This window comes from Rhinolophus ferrumequinum, chromosome 4 (genome assembly GCF_004115265.2).
Source record: "Rhinolophus ferrumequinum isolate MPI-CBG mRhiFer1 chromosome 4, mRhiFer1_v1.p, whole genome shotgun sequence".
NCBI lineage: Eukaryota > Metazoa > Chordata > Mammalia > Chiroptera > Rhinolophidae > Rhinolophus > Rhinolophus ferrumequinum.
The window spans coordinates 101745146-101765251 of record NC_046287.1 but is presented as its reverse complement, the minus strand read 5'-3'; the positions used below and the strand labels follow the sequence as shown (position 1 = coordinate 101765251).

The following is a 20106-nucleotide window of genomic DNA, read 5'->3' as shown; positions in this document are numbered from 1 at the left end:
TTAAGAAAACACAAGAGAAAAAAGAGTCGAGAGACTAATATTACACCTCTTTAAAGAATAGGCAGGAAACCATAGAGATAGCCTCACAAAAATCCATCCTTTGGGTTGGGGTGAGATTATTAATTTCCTCAGTTACTCTTTTTCCCTCAAGTGTTGAAATAAGTGCCTTTTGATGCCTGGGCGTGAGAACAGCTTGTTCCCCACAGCCACTTGGCAACTATAAATCCCAGGGACGAGGTGCTTTAAGCGCTATGTTTATGGAGCAGGCACCACTGTTGAGAGACCGGGGTGGGGGAGGTGGGAGGGAGCAAAGGAAGAGAGGGAGACTGTGACAGTGCTAGGAAGCACAGCAATGGGTGGGCGAAACCAAACGACAGGAATAGGTGCTTCCCGGGGCCTTGGGGTCAGCCTGCTCTACTTCCCCTGGTCCCGCACTCCCAGCTTAACCAGGGGAATCCGTGGCCCCCACAGGGCGCCTGCCCCTTAAATCTGGAGTCCTTTCATGCAAATCCAAACTGATTCCATCCAAATCTAGAATGTAGATTGAATTCAATGAGCACACATTTTTGTGTCAAAGTAAATTTCTACGCAAGGACAGTAACATCTAGGGTGGGGAATTATGAACTTTCGTGATATTTGGTAATATGTAGAAAAAAAATGTATGTTAACCTCAAAAAGTATCTTTGTTGCCATACAAATGCAGCTATTCAGAAACCTGGTGTTATTGTTTTGACTTTAAAGGCTTTTGATAATATACATGAATTAAAATATAAAAATGTTTGCAAGCTGATGAACACCTCGCACAGTAAAAAGTGAAAAAGAAAATCTGTTAAAACAGCAGTTCATAAAAACATTGCCCAAAATCATCAGGCTAGGGACCACCCTAAACAGAGTTGAACCACATGAAGTTGCCCGTATCAATTGATTTTGACCAACAAAAATGATAACGTGGGAATATATTTTGCCCCTCAAGTCAGCATACGAGAATGTAATTGAATCTGTGAAGGGAAACGAGAATGTAATTGAATCTGTGAAGGGAAGCGAATTTTGGACATAGTTTATTAAAATTGAGTATCAACAATGTGATAGGTGTGCACAGAAAATCAAACATGACCTTTACATTCAGTTAACATTTATTAAGGACCTATGATGAGCAAGTGCTGGAGATACAAAGATGTGTAGGACAACATACGTAATATATTTAGATAGGTATAAAATATATAATAATATGTTGTTGTTACATTTATAACACTATACAAGCCATTAGAAAGGTACAACCAATATCGACAGAGTTCAAAATAAAAGAAAGCTCATCAAATTCAGAATTAATAAAGGCTGGGAAGTTTATAAAGGACAGGTTGGATTTTAGCAGCAGAGGTGGGGGAAGGCCACTACAAGCGAAAGAAACAGTGTGACCAGGAGCTAGAAGATAGGACAGTACAAAGTCCAGTTTGATTGGAAATTAGGAGAACAGTGGGGAGGGAAAGCAAGAGAGAAGTTTTGCCTTATTAGGGAGGGCCCTGAAGGCCAGGTGAGGATTTTGTAGTTAATTTGGAACAAATATTGTAACTAAATGGAAAAATTTTATTTTATTTTTTATTTTTATTTTTAATTAAAGGTTATTGGGGTGACAATTGTTAGTAAAATGGAAAGGTTTTAAGCAGTGGAGTTTTATGCATTAGGAAAACATGAATAATACCAATTTTTAAAGTAATCTAAAATAAACAGCCAACATCTGTTGATCATTTAGTGTTCTAAGCAATTTGCATACTAGGCTCAGCTCTTTCATGAGCAATTTAAACTCACAGCTCCCCTTTGAAATGGGTATTATCCATGTAACAGAAGCAGTTAAGGCTCAGAGAGGTTCATTCACTTTGCCCAAGGTGACACAGCTAGTTAGTGCCAGGGCCAGGATTTTAACCTAGGGGTTGTCTGGTTCCAAAGTCTCCATTCTAAACCACAAAATAATAAATATGAGAACTAGAGTTGGGGGCAATAAAAATGAAAAAAAATAATCAATGAAAGGAAATGATTCAAAAGTAGTGTGACATAGATGTTACAGAATTTGATGTGAGGGAAGAGGAAGAAGGGGAATCACAGACCCCAGAACTGGAGCCAGGGTGGGAAGTCAGCACGGAAGGAAACCAGTCAGAGAGAGGTGTGGTTTAGAGAGCAAACCAGCGAGGCTTCGAAACTGGTAAGAGGTGGGGCCCAGGATAGAGTCCAGACTGAAGGGGAAGCTTAGGGTCCTGTACATAGATGGAGGTTAAAACTCCCCGGGTGTGGTCACCGAGGTCTCTAAGAGAGCAGGAAAGCAAAGAGAAGACGGTTCAGGGGAAAGAAGGAAGAGCCATTAAAGAAGACACATCAGTAGAGATGAGAGGTAAAAGTTTTTCAAGTAGACAGTTACCTGATTCTGATTTATGTTATCAGGGTGGTCACCTTGGAGATGACTGGACTTTAGGGGCTGGGATAAATGTGCCTGATTTTTATGTATGTTGTATATTTCCTTGTAGGGAAGAGTCTCTAGAGTAACGAAGTCTGAATTTTAAAAAATGATCTGAGTTTTTATTAGCACATTTCTTCTCTTAAAAAATTGGAGTTTTTTTGTTTCTAATTATAGAATATAAATTTACTGTAGAAAACTGGGCAAATATTGAAGAGCATAAAGAGAAAACAGGGGTTAGCTTTCACCAGAAATAAACACTATTAATATTACTTTAGTGTATTCTTCCAGTGTTCTTTGTATTCATGTACACACTTTTTTCAAAGCAGGGAGTCCTTCTGAAAATAGATTTTTATCATGATAAGAGATTATGAATATTTCTATATTAATATTTTCAGTATTCATAACAATTTGATAATGGCATAATAGTAATCCACCATAAGGATGGACCAAATTTTAGTTAACCAAGCTCTTTTCATTGGACACCCGGGTTGTTTCCATATTCTGGATAATGCTATAATTAATATTCTTATTCAAACCTTTGTGCTTTTTACTTATTTCTGATTATTTTCTAAATATTTCCTAGGAGCCAAATCACTGGTCAAATGCTATGAATGTTTCTAGAACAGAGTTCCATTTGTGAAAGGGACTATCTACTTGCTGGTAGTACTCATGTCGAAATACACTAAGTCATGCTATTTCCTTCCCACCTCCTTATTTCTGTCTTTGGAAGTTGAAAGGAAACCTTAGAACCAGGGTCTGTGTGCAACAGCAACCTTTCAGAAAAAGCATATAATTTTTTGTTGTTGATTTTAAAAAATGTATTTTAACACCTTTGTGAACAACAGGCATGGGTTGACAGTCATCTATTCAGCTCCACAAGCCATCTTGGGCACTCAATGCTTTTTAAACAAAAAGACCTGGAACTGTCTTTTTGTTCAAAATGACAGGAGATGAGGCCATCTTCCCATCCAGTCCAGCTCCCAGCTGGCAGAGGGACTCCTGCACTTCTGGCTCTGATTTTCCTTAGAGGTAAATCTGAGGTGGGGAACCTCACCCAGGTCTGCTAGGATTTCTGTCCTAGCCTCAGGGGTTGCAAGCACCTTCTTAGCATTTCCTGGTGGGGTCTGGCCTGGGATGCCCGTTTTTTGTCTTGGGTCTCCCTGGCAGAGCAAGGCCCTGTTCTTTCCTGTGTTCAGGCTTCCTCTGGGCTTGAGAGTCCAGCAGTCTTGGCACCAGCCTTATTGGGGGTGCTGGGGAGCTCTGGGGAGCTGGTCCTGGGTGCTGGGCCCGTCTCCTGGCCTGCTCCTCTCTTCAGTCCTATCCAATTAGCCTATAGCGCCTGCACTTGTCAGCGAGGGCTGTTGTCCCCCGTGATGGGAACCTGATATTTACTATAGCTCCAAAGCAGTGTTTTTGCAAACTGCAGGGCCCATTGGTGGGTTGGGAAGTAAATTCAAAATTTTAAGGAAAAAACAAAATCAGACTCCATCACAATAGTGGTAGGTATCGTTTCATGAAGCTTTTTTTTTCTTCAAATTTTATATATGCAACATGTATGGGTCCTATTCCGCAACCTTGAAAGCCAAAGCTGTAAACTTATGTCAGAATTCCCGTGAGGATATGAGGTAAGCTTAGGTGGGAAAATGTGATCAGTTTTTATTTTATCAGTGAGACTAATAACTGGAAGGTCATGTGGCTTAGTGGAGAAAACTTCAGCTTCGGAGTCAGAACTGGGTCAATATCATTGCTCTCTCACTAGCTGTGTCACCTTGGACAACCTAAGGGATGTCTCTGAGGCTCCTTGGCATTATTTGTAAAAGAGAGATCGGCATCCTGGCCTGGGGGAGCACTGTGAAAATTAAATGACATAATCTGTGCATAGTGCTCAGCACATGATAGACACGTGATAAATCCAGCTTGTTTTCCATTCTCTTGTCTGGACACCCTCTCCAGCACAGCCAGACTCACTGGTCCTCGCCAAGAGAACGTGCTACCCAGGTCGTCACCAGAAAGGGTTCTGTCGCTCACCCGAGGGACCCCTTTCGTTCAGTTTCCGACTCAGTGTGCTGTGTGATGATAATGTTTCCTGTGAAAGGAATCTCTGACCACAAAGAATTCAGGATCGCAGGTCGTAGTCAGGAAATACTAAGGCCCCAACTCAGGACTGGCAAGCTCAAATGTCTACAGCGGCCAGGCAGGTGACATGAGTGGGGAAGAGGTCAGGTAGAGTGTAGAGGGAAAGGTGGGGACTCTGGCACACTACGGAACACAGACCCCCTGTGCGGGAGGCAGCCCTATCCACTTCACAAGATCGTTACCCTGCCAAACTGTGGATCCAAGCGTATCAGAGCTCTGAGTTTTCAAAACAAACAAACAAACAAACAAAAGCTGAATAGCTGGACTTTTTTGAAATGTGAAAAAATCCAACTTTTAAAAACACGGTGGTGGCCACACAAAACATTTGTGTGTCAGATAAGGCCAGCGGCCTGCCGGTGAGTACGGCCCAGCCTAACCCTTCCCAGCTTGGCTGATAGGAGAGTCACTCCAGGCTCTCAAGAAAAACCTCCCAGGTACCCCTGAAAAGTGCTCTTTTAATATTATTTAGTAACAAAAATACACTTTAAGCACAGAATATATAAGTCCAGTAATAGAAATTTCCACCTAATGAAGAGGAAGGCAGTGGTAAACGCCATGGGCCACAGGAAAGAATTGGGCAGAACTGGCAAGTAATCTCTTTCTGGTTTGTTCAGTTAACCAAAACCACTCGTAAAACATTGATTCCTTTCTTTAAAAACAGCTTTATTGAGATATAATGGACATACATACAGTTCAATGATTTTTGGTATCTTCACAGGGTTGTGCACCCATTACTATAATCTTAGAACATTTTTGTCCTCCTAAAAGAAGTCCCACACCCTTTAGCAGTCACTCCTCTTCCCCCCAACCCCCAGCTCCTGGCTACCACTGATCTACTTTCTACTTTCTAAATTTTCCTTTTCTGGATATTTTATATAGATGGAGTCATACACTATGTAGTCTTTTGTGGCTGGTGTCTTTCACTTAGCATGTTTTCAAGGTTCATCCATGTTATAGTATGGATCCTCTCTATTGTCAAATAATATTCAATCATACAGATATGCCACGTTTTATTTATCCACTTATCAGCTCATGGGCATTCATTCGGGTTGTTTGCACTTTTTGACTACTACAAATAATGCGGCTATGAACATCCATGTAAAATTTTTTATGTGAACACATTTTTGTGTCTCTTGGGTACACACCCAGGAGTGGAATTGCTGGATAATTCATATGGGAACTCTATGTATAACCTTTGGAGGAACTGTCAGAGTATCTTCCAAAGTGGCTGCACCATTTTACATTTTCACCAGCCGTGTCTGATGGTTTCAATTCCTCCATATCCTCGCCCACACTTGCTGCTGTCTATCTTTTTTTATTACAGCCAATCTCGTAGATACTATGACATTTATTTTTAAGATTTATGGCACTTTTAAGGGGGCAGCTGAATTTGGTCTATTGATGTAGTTCGTGAGATCAAGACCTGAAATAGTGACCTTTTCTGAGTTTAGATCATCGTTTTTATAAAAACTTTTGCTAATGAGTTTTTCCCTTTTTGTGTGTATCATTCTTTGACTAACCAGAGAATGGCATCTTATTAAGAAAAGGTATGATATTTCTTCCTGATTCACCACTGAGATATTCCAATTCTGAAGATATTGGCATAAAGTAGCTTCAGGACCATTTTCTCTGCCTCAGCCATCCATGCTGCTCACAGCTGAAGTCTCTGACTTCCCCACCTGCAAGTCACATTAGGACAGAAAACTCAGGCTCAGGCAGATGCACTTAAGCAGCTCAGGACAAGGTTCTCCTCCTGCCCTCTGCCTCTGGTGCCTGTCCTTTTGGTTCTGAAACATCTTTGCATGTGAGCTAAGGTATCACAGCCTTAACTGAGAGTTGGGGAAACTGAGCACAGACCTTAGTGGCTACCAGAGGGTGCAGGCATGCTGGATGGGGATGGGGGTGGGGGTTAGAATTCAGTGTCCTACCTTGCAGCCCAGAGTTAACAAACCTTTGCTCTTTTCTTGTCCCGAATTCCTCTCTCTATTTTCAGCACCCTTAAAACAGGGGGGGGGGGGGGGAGAGCTTGGAGTGTGCATGATCCTTAGCATGGCTGACCTCATCAGACATTTTGGTTTACTGTTTCTACCCCTTTTCAGAAATTGGCCTTTTTCGAGAAGGAGAGACAAGAGAATTCCCATAGCTTGACTTTAGGATTCATTGCATTGGGAGGAAACAATATCCTCAGCCAAAGACTTACAGCCCCTGTCTGCATTTTGTATTTTTTTACATTCGAGTTAAGTTTCAAAGGCCTGTTGGAAAGCAACTTTGGGGCAGACATTCTTGTAGTTTCTGTGACAAATTCTTACTTTGCCTGCTATTGTTCACAGTATCCAAAAAGGAATAACCTTGGCCTAGTTGGGAACTGGTAAATATTAAAAATTTTTGTGTTTGTCTATATTTGAAATATCCTGCAGCCCCCTGCCCCAACTCTGTCTTCCTCTTTTTAAGTTATAAGAATGAGGTGCAATTGGCATCTAGTCTCAATTTTAGTATCCTGACACTTGTTACTTATTATTCTATTTTGCCTTCTGATTTAGAGACCCAAATGCTTATCTCCAAAGTTGGAAGAGGAAGATTAAAACAATAATTTGCAGTAAGTACTCTTTCAGCTATTAATCGATTTATTCAACAGACTTTACTTAGTACTTGCTGTATGCCAGGCATATGCCAGGCACCTGTTACCCTGTTTCCCCGAAAATAAGACCTAGCCCGATAATCAGCTCTAATGCGTCTTTGGGAGCAAACATTAATATAAGACCCGGTATTATATTGTATTATATAATATTACATTACATTACATTATATTATATTATATTAAAGACCCAATCTTATAGTAAAATAAGACTGGGTCTTACATTAATTTTTGCTCCAAAAGACGCATTATAGCTTATGGTCTGGCTAGGTCTTCTTTTCGGGGAAACACGGTAGGTGCCTGGGATACAAAGACAAGGTGGGGTCCCTGACTTTAAGGGGCACCCAAGGTGGGACAGGCAGACACATAGTGGGATAATTACAATCGTGCGCCCAGTACTTAACATACAGAATATTATAAGAGTGCAGAAAAGTGGCACCTCACCTACCCGAGAGGATTAAGGTGGGCTTCAGGAGGCACATAAAATGAAGATCTGTCATTCATTTGGCTAAATCGGGCATGGAAGACAGTGTGCAGGCTTTTTGAATTAGATAACTTTGTAATTTGGGATAAAACGCCCAATAACTCAAAAGTAAAATGTATGCCAAATTTGTGGCTGATGATTCATTTCGAAGAAGGAAAGAGTCTAATATTACAAATAAATGAACATGAAGTTTGCAGGATTAGAGCTAGAAATTGTAGGGTTTATTTCAAAGTTTCTTTCCTTTTTATGTCCCTCCCTGCCTTTATCATGGAAAAACAAATATGAGAAATGTTGTGCCTTTAAGTGGAGGTTTTTATATTCTTCTCTCTGACATGGTCTCTGTTACACTCGGGAATAAATGAAGGCACCATCACTAGACTGAATGAAGATTAGTGCTGTTTGAGGCCAGGATTGAAAAAAAAAGTTTAGTTTTGCAACCACTGCCCTCATATAAAATTAAAATAAGAAAAACTCAAGGTTAACGGCTTTTGAGCTTTTCTAAGTCATGGGTTTGAAGAGAACTGCATAACAATTTTAAACCTTTGGAAAGAAAGTTTAATTTTTACAACAACCTTGTGATCACCTCCTTTATAGCTGGGAGAAGTGAAGCATGTAGAAGTTAAAGAAACAAAAACAAAAAACTTGCCTAAGATGAGCTAGTAAGTAGCAGAAGTGGTATTTGAACTCAGGTCTATTTAAATCCAGTGCCTATTATTACTCACTATACCATCCTTTTGAAATAGAAAGCTGTGTGTGTCCATTGCTGCCAGGTTCTTCTGTGGCCATAAATTTACCCTGGCAAGAGAAAGCTATTACAGACAATTGGTAAAAGTGTGTGCTTGGGCCAGTCCAAGTCCAACACTGCTTCTGGAAAATATTGATAGTGCTAGCTTCGAATAATGGTCAAATTTTGATGTCATGGATGCCATTTAAAGTGTCAGTCATTCTCATGAATATTCTGTAATATAGGTATCAATAATAAAACAGAATTGAAGTAAATGTCTAGATTTAAAGCACAAAATTTGATTAGAGGGAGTAGAGTAAATATGTGTGAAAACGACAATTTAAAAGTTAACTTTAGATGTTTACTTTTTAAGCACTGAGTGTGCATTATACTAGTTGATATATTCTTTAATATTATACTCTCTTTCATGTGTATGTGTCTTGTAATGTCCATTCACCAAGACTGGACTCCTTGAGACCAATCATATATGTTTTTTAAAAAGGAATAAACATTAAAATCAGGGGTCAGGAAAGATTATCTTACCCTATTCTCAAAGGGCTTAATAATAAATTTTACTAAATACATTAGGTTATGGATGCTTAGAGTGGATAGAAGAAATAAAATTACCATAATAAAGTGATCTATTTTAACTTTGATCTGTTACATTTGCAGGAATTGGCTGGTGGCTTTAGGCGTGTATAACTATAGCATTAGAGAGTGAAAAAGGGGAAGTCTGTTATAACTGAATAGGGGTGTGGTCTGCTTAGGCTAAGAAGGACTAGATAATAGTTCCATAAAGGACTGATGTTTGTGTGTAGTCTTCAGAACTGACACATTTTCTTTACAGACATAATAAGTATGTCTGTTACCACCAGGCAGCTTGGTGAGTTAGAGAAAGCACAGCCTGTGGATTTGGGCATACACACTCCGTGCCTGCATCTAATCCTCCAGGTAACCATATACCTACAGCTCCTGTAATCCTAGAGCAGGTACATGGATGCACTAAGTGGTGTGATGGGAGGGGAAGATAGCATCACAAGGATTCGTTTGATTATAACAGTAATCCACACCAAGTCAAATAAAATAGCCAAACAGTTAAAAATGTGGTCTCTAATGAATTTGCTAATTCTAGCAGGCCCTCACAAACATTTCCTGCCGGAGTACCCCATATCAAAAAGAAATAGCCGTGCTTTAATTACATGGAATAATTATTTGATTTCCAGGAAGTTAAGACAGTGCTTTGTATTTAAATAAAAAGTTCTAGACATGCTGTGAAACTCGATCAAACCAACAAAAAGGGTGAAACTGAATGCCTGTGCAGTGAGTCAAGATTTCAGCTGCTCAGCAAGCCTGACGTTACGGCTTATGAGCCCAGAAAAAGGGTCATTTTAAAACCACCCGACTGGATCATGTCACTTTCTTATAGGAAAAGTCCTGCCTTTGCAGAGACCTAGTGTAATGCAAGCGTATGCTGTTGAGGGGCCCGAATCTTGGCTGCCTCCGCCCCTCTGCACTAGCAGGAACCCCAGTTTTCAGGGGACGCGACCTCAGCCTGTCGCCGTCACTTTTGAAGGTCTGTAAAAATTCTGGGACCTCTTATCTCAACGGCTTTGGAGGTGAGTTTGGGGTAGGAAGGGGGGGGGAGGCCTGTGGGTGTCTGTTTTGTCCGAGGAGTTGGAGACCTTTGTGGAAAAGTCAGGCCCGTGCCGCTCCGGCGGCCGCTCCGGCGTGGGGCCGGCTTGGGTTAGACACATGCACACACACCATAGAGCTCGCTTTCCCGTAGCAGCTGCTGCCTCTGCCTCTGCCTCTCCCGCCTCAGCCTCTTTGCCCGGCATCCACACACATTCAGATTTGCGCGCTATTTCAATCCTTGATGACGTGTCCCCGGAGACAGCCAATAGCCGACGGGCTCTGGTCAGGACAATGGGAGGGAGCGGACCAATGAACGGGCTCCGTGAGTTGGCGGTAGCCAATAGCAGGCGCGCTGGCTGGAGAGTAATGTTACAGAGCGGAGAGAGTGAGGAGGCTGCGTCTGGCTCCCGCTCTCACAGCCATTGCAGTACATTGAGCTCCATAGAGACAGCGCCGGGGCAAGTGCGAGTCGGACGGGTACTGGGCGACTCTGTGCTCGCTGAGGGTGAGTCCGGGGCAGCGCCGCGGCGGGGAGGGCGCCTCCGGCAGCGCCCGGCCCGCGCGGCGGCTGGATCCCGCGGCCGGGAGCGGCGGGTCGGGATCCACACAAAGGCGGATGAGGGGGAACGGGGGGGAACTGCGCACGGAGCGAGCCTCCCGGGCGCCGAGCCCTGCCCCGCACCGGACCCCGGACCCTGCTGCTGAGGTGCCGGAGACCCGCGCCCCGCCGCCTCCCACCGGCGGCGTCCAAGCTGACTGGCGCAAAAAAAAATTTTTTTATTAAAAAAAATTTTAGCGTGTTTTCGGCCCCCGGGCCGAGCGTTCGGGCGGCCGGCATGCGCGGGGGGCAGCGGGAGGGCGGGCGGCGGCGCCTCCACCGGCTGCATCGGCCGCCGCAGAGAGCCGGGCGCCGGCGGGAGCGCGGGCGGGCGGGCGGCGCTGCGTGCGGCGGGGCCGGGCCGGGCGGCGCGGTGGGCCCGGCGGCCTGCGCCCGGGCGGCGGCGCGGCGGCGGCGGGGGGAGCGGCGCCCTGCGCCCGCTGGAACATGGCTGACTCGCCCCGGCGCTGCCGGCTGGAGAGAAAACAAGGCGGCGGGCGGGCGGGCGGGGGAGCTGGGCGCGCAGTTCCGAGGCAACTTTTTTTTTCCTCCCTCCGCTCCCAGCCCCGCGTTCCCCGTGCGGGGGCGGCGGGCGCGCGGGCCGCGGAGGGAGACGGGCGCGGCGGCCGGGGGCTGCGGGAGGAGGGGAGCGGGGGAGGGGGAGGGTCCGGCCGCGCGCCCCCCGCCCCTCCCCCCGGCCGTAATGGCCGAGCGTGCGCCAGAGCGCGCCGCGCACCCCGCCCGCGCTCGCACACTCACACTCCCTCACACTCACACACACACACACACACACACATACACACACACACACACACAAAGGGAAGGAGCCATGTTCGCGCTCGCCCTCGCGGCGGCGCAGGCGGGGAAGACGCGCAGCGGCCATTCCGTGCGCGCCCGGCCGGCGGCCGCGGGCGGAGCCAGCCCCCATTTCGAGCGGGGCTTCTCCCTCCGCGAGCCCGACAAAATGGGGGCGGCGAGCCGGGCTGGCGGGCGCACGTGGCGGCCCTGGGCCCGCGCCGCCTCGGCCACCAGCCCCGCGGCGCCCGCCGCCCCCGAACTTCTGGGGGCGGGGGGCCAAGTGGCGGGAAGGTGCGCGGAGCCCCGACGCTCGGAGCCCGCCCAGTACGGCTCCCCAACTTTCACGGATTAAAAAAATACTCCGGTGTTGGGGTGGGGGGGCAACCCGAGCAACGAGCAGGAGTGGCTTTTGTCCCTCATCCTTGTTTACTCGGAGAAACTTCAGACCGGACGTGTTTAGTCAGAACTGAAATACATCTCGGGGCCAAACCGATAGGAAACGCAGCTGCCTCGCGGTGGCAGCCGCACAAATACCACTGCCACCCCCCAGCCTGGGTCCGAACGCTGCCGCTTCCTATCCCTCCTTCCTCCCAGCAAAGTTTTCTGTCAAGTGAATATTAAAGTAACCAGGGAAACTTTGGTGATTTAGGCCCATTATTTGGAAGGGTTTACTTCTCACTTAGGCTCTTACCTGTTTATTCCTTACGTCGTGCAAATCCACAAGTCGGCAGCAGTTTTCTGACCTTTGGTTTTGTTGATTTTAAAAGGGTTTCGTACATTTAAAAACTTTCAATGATCGGTTAGGTATTAGATGTTCCAAACAGGCACAAGAATAACGAATACTGTACTAGTGTGCCATTGTACCTGTACGTTTTTGAGATCACAGAAAGGACCGTGTGTGTATGTGTGTGTGGGTTTTGTTACTGCTTGGCCTAGCCTTTCCTAGGAATTGGCTATTACTACCATTTTTGGGTTTAGTATTGGGAGGGGGTGGCGATGACAACTCCTGTGTTAGATAACTAGCACCTTAGTTTTCATACACTCTCCAAGAAGTTCAGGTGCTCTTAAATGTCATAGTTTCATTGCTAACATCAACATTTTTTTCCTGTTTTTAGAAAAATAATTAAACATGGGCAAAGGAGATCCTAAGAAGCCGAGAGGCAAAATGTCATCATATGCATTCTTTGTGCAAACTTGCCGGGAGGAGCACAAGAAGAAGCACCCAGATGCTTCAGTCAACTTCTCAGAGTTTTCTAAGAAGTGCTCAGAGAGGTGGAAGGTAAGACGGCTTAAAACATCATAAGGAGGTAATGGAGAGTCAAGTCCTAATTAGGGTTTTTAAAAGCCTAGGTGCCATTTGCATAATGTGAGTGGTGGTGTTAGAACAGGCTACTGAATAGCTAAGGACACTGGTTTTATTCATTTTAATACCTTTGAGGACAAATTATTATAATTTTGTTATCTACTTAAAAATAATTCTTTTGTAGACCATGTCTGCTAAAGAAAAGGGAAAATTTGAAGACATGGCAAAGGCTGACAAGGCCCGTTATGAAAGAGAAATGAAAACTTATATCCCTCCTAAAGGGGAAACAAAAAAGAAGTTCAAGGATCCCAATGCACCCAAGAGGCCTCCGTAAGTATCTTGCCATTTTTCTGTTTAAGAAGTGTTTTTGCAGTGGAATTAGGTAGCAATTCAGTAAGTCACCTTGTGGGTTAGGAGTGTATAATCAAAGTTTCTTAATCAAAGTTTCTTAGCTAATAGTGGCTCACATTGGTAGATTTAAGTATTGTAAGTAAACTTCCTGTTGGATGTAAGTTTTAGCCAGAGCATTTGAAGCTAGAGCATTTGAATTTGACACTTGGCCCCTTTTGTCCAGTATATCTCCTGAATGTAGCTTTTCTATTTCTCGAGAAATACCTGTCTGAAATAGAGTCATTTCCAGAATGTCTTTATGGCGCTCTAACGTTAATCAGTAGTGTACATTGAACTACTGGTGGTAGTGTCGTAAGTTAAATAATTGCAAATTAAGCTTTGGTTTTGAAGGATAGTTAGCATGACATTTGCCCCCGTCTTATGCATGGTGGAAATTGGAAGCAGCTTTTATGTAGCAATACGATGCACATTTGATAGTAAACGTAAATTTCTAAAATGGAATTTCTCTTTGTAGTTCGGCCTTTTTCTTGTTTTGTTCTGAGTATCGCCCAAAAATCAAAGGAGAGCATCCCGGCCTATCCATTGGTGATGTTGCAAAGAAGCTGGGGGAGATGTGGAATAACACGGCTGCAGACGACAAGCAGCCTTATGAGAAGAAGGCAGCTAAGCTGAAGGAAAAATACGAAAAGGTGAGGAGTAGGATCTGCTTGGTGTAACGATGAGTGGGTATGCCAGGTGCTAGATAAGTGTACTTGGTACCTACCGCGTTTTAATTTTCTATTTTGCGGGTTTCTAAGAGTCTGAAGTATAATGCAGTTTTTAGTATAATAGCTACATTCGTCCTTTTCCATCTTTCAAAGAATACGGAAAATCAAATACATTGGTAATTTTTTTTTTTTTACTGTATAATTTGACTTGGGCAAAGGCCGTACATTTAAGTTGAGTGTGTTACTCTTCAGTATCTCCAAGTCTATGAATGATTAGTTATTTTAAATAGTTAGGCACACAATAAAAATAGGCTGGACAAAGTAATATAAATTGTTTTTCATAAACATACCCTGAAACATTTATGTTGTTTTCCTTAGATAACCAAAAATACCCTCAGGTTTTAAGTTAGAAAGTTGATGTCTGTGTAATAAATTGATAGGAAGAAAATGCTTTAACCCTATACTTAGAATTGAAATATTACAGTTAAATTTTAGCTTAGTCATTTTGGGAAGATTTGTCCATTTCTACATGTTTCTTAACCTAATTGCATGCTTACTGGCAAATTACCTTTTTTTTTTTAAGACAATTTCCTACTATGGATTAGTGTCTGACAATATAAACCTGTAGAATGCTTTTTTGCATTCAGAAGGTGGCAGTGTCTACCCTTTAATCAGTCTCTACATGTAGTTTCAATAAACTAAAGTTAGGATGTGGTACATAATTTCACTTCAGTGAGGCATAACGTCACAAATATTAGACTGCCATCCCCTGAGCTATAGATTATTAGTTACAATCATCTTACCGTATTTTTATAATGCATTTCTCAAAGTCCTGGTTATTTGTGTAGCTGCAGTGAGTCTGTAGACAGGTGGTATTTTAGCATAGCTGACATCTTGATTTTTCATGAAGTTTTGCTGTGTTAACTTTTATTTCTCCCCTTATTTAAATTCACTGTTTTGTCTTTCCTACCAATTTCTCCTGTCTTTATTTTGGAAGGATATTGCTGCATACCGAGCTAAAGGAAAGCCTGATGCAGCAAAAAAGGGAGTTGTCAAGGCTGAAAAGAGCAAGAAAAAGAAGGAAGAGGAGGAGGACGAGGAAGATGAAGAGGATGAGGAAGAGGAGGAAGATGAAGAAGATGAAGATGAAGAAGAAGATGATGATGATGAATAAGTTGGTTCTAGCGCAGTTTTTTTTTCTTGTCTATAAAGCATTTAACCCCCCTGTACACAACTCACTCCTTTTAAAGAAAAAAATTGAAATGTAAGGCTGTGTAAGATTTGTTTTTAAACTGTACAGTGTCTTTTTTTGTATAGTTAACACACTACCGAATGTGTCTTTAGATAGCCCTGTCCTGGTGGTATTTTCAATAGCCACTAACCTTGCCTGGTACAGTATGGGGGTTGTAAATTGGCATGGAAATTTAAAGCCGGTCCTTGTTGGTGCACAGCACAAATTAGTTATATATGGGGATGGTAGTTTTTTCATCTTCAGTTGTCTCTGATGCAGCTTATACAAAATAATTGTTGTTCTGTTAACTGAATACCACTCTGTAATTGCAAAAAAAATTGCAGCTGTTTTGTTGACATTCTGAATGCTTCTAAGTAAATACAATTTTTTTTATTAGTATTGTTGTCCTTTTCATAGGTCTGAAATTTTTCTTCTTGAGGGGAAGCTAGTCCTGCTTTTGCCCGTTTTGGATCACGTGATTTATTACAGTGTTTATCTTTTCGTATAGTTAGCTGATAAAAAGCTTTTGTCTACACACCCTGCATACTCATGATGAGAGTAGGAAGAGTTGAATTGAGACAGTTTTCATCCATAACTGAACTCTAAAATGTTGATCAGTTGATATCAAATTTCACATAGCCCAGTTACATTTACAAGTAAAGAGGAACCAGTCTACTCACAGCATGGGATTATTAGAATCAAACATTTTGGAAGTCTGTCCTTGAAGGACAAATAAAGTATGTTCTAATCTTTACATGAGGACTCTACATTTTTTAACTCCCATTACCATGTAATGGCAGTTATATTTGCAGTTCCCACGTTAAAGAAGACCTGAGAATGTATCCCCAAAAGCGTGAGCTTAAAATACAAGACTGCCGTATTAAATTTTTTGTTGACGTTAGTCCTGGCAAAGGCTCTGATTAAAAAAAAAAAGTGCTGGCTGTAAATGTCTTCTGTTTATCTACATATGGATGGCTTTGGAAACTTGAGACTCCATTAAAGATATTTTTAATTAATTGGGCCAACTTTTAAAATGGTATGCAACATTCAAAATCCAGTATATTTTCCTACATTGTTGTTTGCCCCTTTATAAATCAAAGCAATGAAGGAAGAAGACACTTAAACTTTGTATCTCAGTATGAATTGTCCAATTTATCTGAACTTGATTTTTCTTTACAAAACTCAAGACTCATTCATTAGGGTCATATGTTTATCTGCTTAGCCATTTAGGGAACAATTTGGCAATTTGTGGTTTTTGAGATGATCGTTCTCTTAAAGTGCCAGTGTTTTAAAATAGCGTTCTTGTAATTTTACACGCTTTTGTGATGGAGTGCTGTTTTGTTATATAATTTTGGCTTGGATTCTTTCCATTTGCATTTGTTGATGTAATTTCAGGAGGAATACTGAACATCTGAGTCCTGGATGATACTAATAAACTAATAATTGCAGAGGTTTTAAATATTAGTTAAATGGCTTTCACTTAAGATTTTCAGATTCTGTTATATATATACTATTTTAATCTAGCAACACCATTTAAATAAGTGTTAAGGATAACGAAGTTTTTCCCTTTAAAAATACTCAATGCTTATAAATAGGTTAATGGGCTGATAAAAACAGATTTCTGTCAAACATTCCTAGTGTTCTCCGAGGACACTGAATAAGGAAAAACTTTGAGAATACTGGGTGAAACAAGGTGGTGTTTTAAAGCAAGGCACATGTTAAGTAAAAATCAGGAATAGTGTTGATCCATGTAAAAAACTTAGTTTTCTAAGCCAAATGAGAGGCCCTCAACAGACTGAAGTTGTGTCCAAATTTATCAGATTTTCAGTCAAGAGGAACAAGAGTCTGATTTACATAGAAGTTTCTGCTAAAAGCTGTGTGACTATCACTGTCAGTTACTAGCAAGTCTGATTTGTTTAAAAGTGAGTTCTGCCTCAAACTTTGTAGTTAGTGGGTGTGTCATAACTTTTTAAGATGCTGAGAGTGGAAACAAGGCTTTGGGCTAATAGCTGGCTTAACAGGAAAAAAGTGGACAAAACCCTCTTTAACTTGAAAACACACTTCTGTTTAGTTTTTCAATAGTAACCGCTGGAACTTGGATGTCCAAAACAAGTAGATGAAGGTGGGAGGCAATTTAGATAATTTAGTGTAAAAGTGCAAGTGATTTTTTTTTTTGTAAGTTAATGTATAGTAGGTAGTAAATGTTTAGAAATAGTTACAGCACTTGGGGTATAAAGATATTCTTCCAAGAAACAGTATAAATTTTAGTGTTAACATTTTTTGCATTCTTAAAGTCAAAAAACATTAAAACTAAAATCCAATTTCCTAACTCCTATATAAAGATTGGGAACTTGCTGGTTAGTTGTAATTGTTCTCATGAGCTTCCATCAAGGTGTTGATAATTTGCCATATTTCTTGATGTTTTCAGAGAGGAAAAGAAATTTGGTGTGTCCTCCTATGCATCATGGGTAGGAATTAAATGATAGAGATGAAAAGTGCCCCTCTGACAGTAGCTGACAAATATTTCCCTCACTTCCTAGGCAATTGTAAATACTGCTCAGACATTAGAGTAGTGTCTAGCTATATTGAAAACTACACTGGAGAGACAAAACAGCAATTCTTTGAATGAAAGTGATGGCCAACTCCTTTGGCATATAATTTATGACGAAAGTTCAAATCTAGGTTGGCTTGGTACAACACGCCTTCTGAAAGGGCCTGAAATAGCTCTTTTTTAGTACCAGCCATATGATAGTATCACTGCAGATTTGCACAAATTAGATGTATCTTAAGTCTTGGAATTGCTTCATTGTGAACCGTTGGCTAATAATAAGGCTGTTTTACTAATAACGGATTGGGTAAGTTATTTAAAATGTTGTTCGTATTTTGTGTTTTGTCGCTTTCAGATGACTCTTGAAATCTTTTCAAAATCACATAAAAGCCAGAAAACAATTTGGATACCTATGCAACAAAAGATGCAAGCTGGTTCGTTTTCTTTTGTCCCCTTCTAAGCAAAGATGGGAACGGTAGTGCTAAATAACACTTGCCATAACTTGGGAAATTCCCTGGGACTGAGCCAAGGTGTTCTCTGGAGTAATAAAGCAAAGTGTTGCTCTGTTCTAGGACTGCTGCAGTTTAACAATACACCATGGCACGGATACATGCCACAACACAGAACGACAATAATTTAACATGCCACACTCCAGAATATGTAACACCCATTTTCCAGTGGGTTTCCATCCGAAATATATCTACCAGGAGGCAGTGTAATCACTTGGAGGCATGTCCATTGGTTGGAACCTTCCATATAGATGAATTTACTGTCACCCTCTGTAAAAGGAAGTAATATAGATCTGGAATACTATGAGGAATTATGGTAGACCTGTAAGTGACGGCATGAGGAATGGTAGGCGAGGGTGGAGTGTGTGGCAACTGAAAGCCAGTAATGGTCAGAAAATTAGTGAAGGGACCACAGATCCTTGTGAATTTTTATAATATACTTGTTTTTTTTCTCTTTAGTCACAATTCAGACATTTAAGTGACATTCCACGGTATGCCCCATAATACATTTCTTTACTGACGGTCATTCATGTTTCCTATTTTTTGCGATTTCTAACAATACTGAATGAACTCGAGGTTTCTCCTTGGAACGTGTAGGTCTTCAGATACTTCAAAGTAGAATTGCTGAGTCCAAGGGTTCATGGGTTTACAATTTTGGCAAATACTGACGAACTGCCCCTCCCCCCAAAGCTATACTTAACTGGGAAACATTTTAACAACGATTTTTATGATAAATCATGATTTTTACTGGTTATTTAGCTCCATGAAATAACTCCATTTTTAAAAGATGAGAAAGTATTGAAATATTGTCATTTATTGAGAGTCACCCAAACACAAGAAGGCAGAATTAACTGAAAGACCCTTGGGTTGGCTATTGACTATTTAAACTACTGAACAAATTATTTTCTCTAAAAACTTATTGCAATAACTATTTAAGTAATCCACTGTGAAAATGAGGAATTTCCTTCCCATTTTGGCTTCCTCCACCCTAAATGGAAGCACATGGTAGTTTTATCAGGGGAGGGCTTTTTCTAGCAGAGATTGTGTGTCAATCTTTACAGAAGCTGCAGCCAACAGTTTTGGAAAACGAGTTCGGCTACAAATTGTAGTCGAGGACTGTGTGGGCTGGATTCTGGGCGCTAGAAGATGATAGGTCACTTGGAAAAGTGGAACGGATACTGAGGACCTGCCTTAAATGGAATAAAGTGGACGGACCACTGCCTTTCCTCTTGCTGGAGGCGGTAGTTTAGGGCACAGGACTCACCCCAATGCATTTACAAACACAATCGTATTCATAAGCTTTGAAGTGGAATTAAACTCAGCTCCTTAGTTACATAGGATCTCCAGTTACAGCCTTCTCCCTATTTTCGTTCATTGGGCTTTCATTAGAGATCATCCTATAAAGTGTTCTGAACATACGCAGGTGAGAGAATAAAACGTCCTGAAACATAATGAGTATCTTGGGTGTGAGAAAGTACTCCAGAAGAACAACAGGAAGCTCAGTTACCACATCCTCAGGTGCCAGTGCGATGCCCAGGAAGATGTGAAGAGCCAGGTTGGAGGCTACTCAGAGCAAGGACAGGGCGGCACCCACCCACTCCCCACCCTGAATTTCAGGGAAGCTGAGGTCTTGCTGTGCATCTGGAGTTGGCCTGGCATAGCGGCTAGGCGAGGCAGACTTGGGCTTCAGAGCAGGGAGGCTGAGAGTCGCCCTGCTTTGGGGCCACCGACACAATGAGGTATATATACTGTCAAAGCGTCCCACGGCTCTGGCGGTCCAGCCAGTGCATTTTTAGAGTCGAGGGCAGAGGCCCACAGAGACTCAGGTCTGCGCAAGGACCAAAGGCAGTGTCCAAACAATCGAGCCAGGCTCACAGTAGGTGCAAAAGAAGTGTGTTTTTCCTCTTCTTTTTAAGGAAGGTAGCAAGGGACTGGAAGGCTTTCTGCCTGCCCCTCACTTTCATGCCTGGGTTCTCCTGACATGACTACAGCTGTTGA

General features: G+C 42.3%; 1 protein-coding gene and 1 long non-coding RNA gene across 2 annotated transcripts; both read left to right on the top strand.

Annotated features, from left to right (window-relative positions):
* Positions 1-2267: 2267 nt before the first annotated feature.
* LOC117021703 (uncharacterized) lies at positions 2268-10044 on the top strand. The gene is made up of 3 exons (XR_004422903.1): positions 2268-2383; positions 7126-7181; positions 9855-10044. It is a non-coding gene; the product is annotated as an uncharacterized LOC117021703 (long non-coding RNA).
* Positions 10045-10410: 366 nt separating this feature from the next.
* HMGB1 (high mobility group box 1) lies at positions 10411-16510 on the top strand. The gene is made up of 5 exons (XM_033104902.1): positions 10411-10568; positions 12575-12738; positions 12947-13092; positions 13628-13802; positions 14818-16510. Exons 2-5 carry the CDS (start codon positions 12589-12591, stop codon positions 14992-14994), a joined length of 648 nt encoding a protein of 215 aa, XP_032960793.1. The 5' UTR covers positions 10411-10568; positions 12575-12588; the 3' UTR covers positions 14995-16510.
* Positions 16511-20106: the final 3596 nt, after the last annotated feature.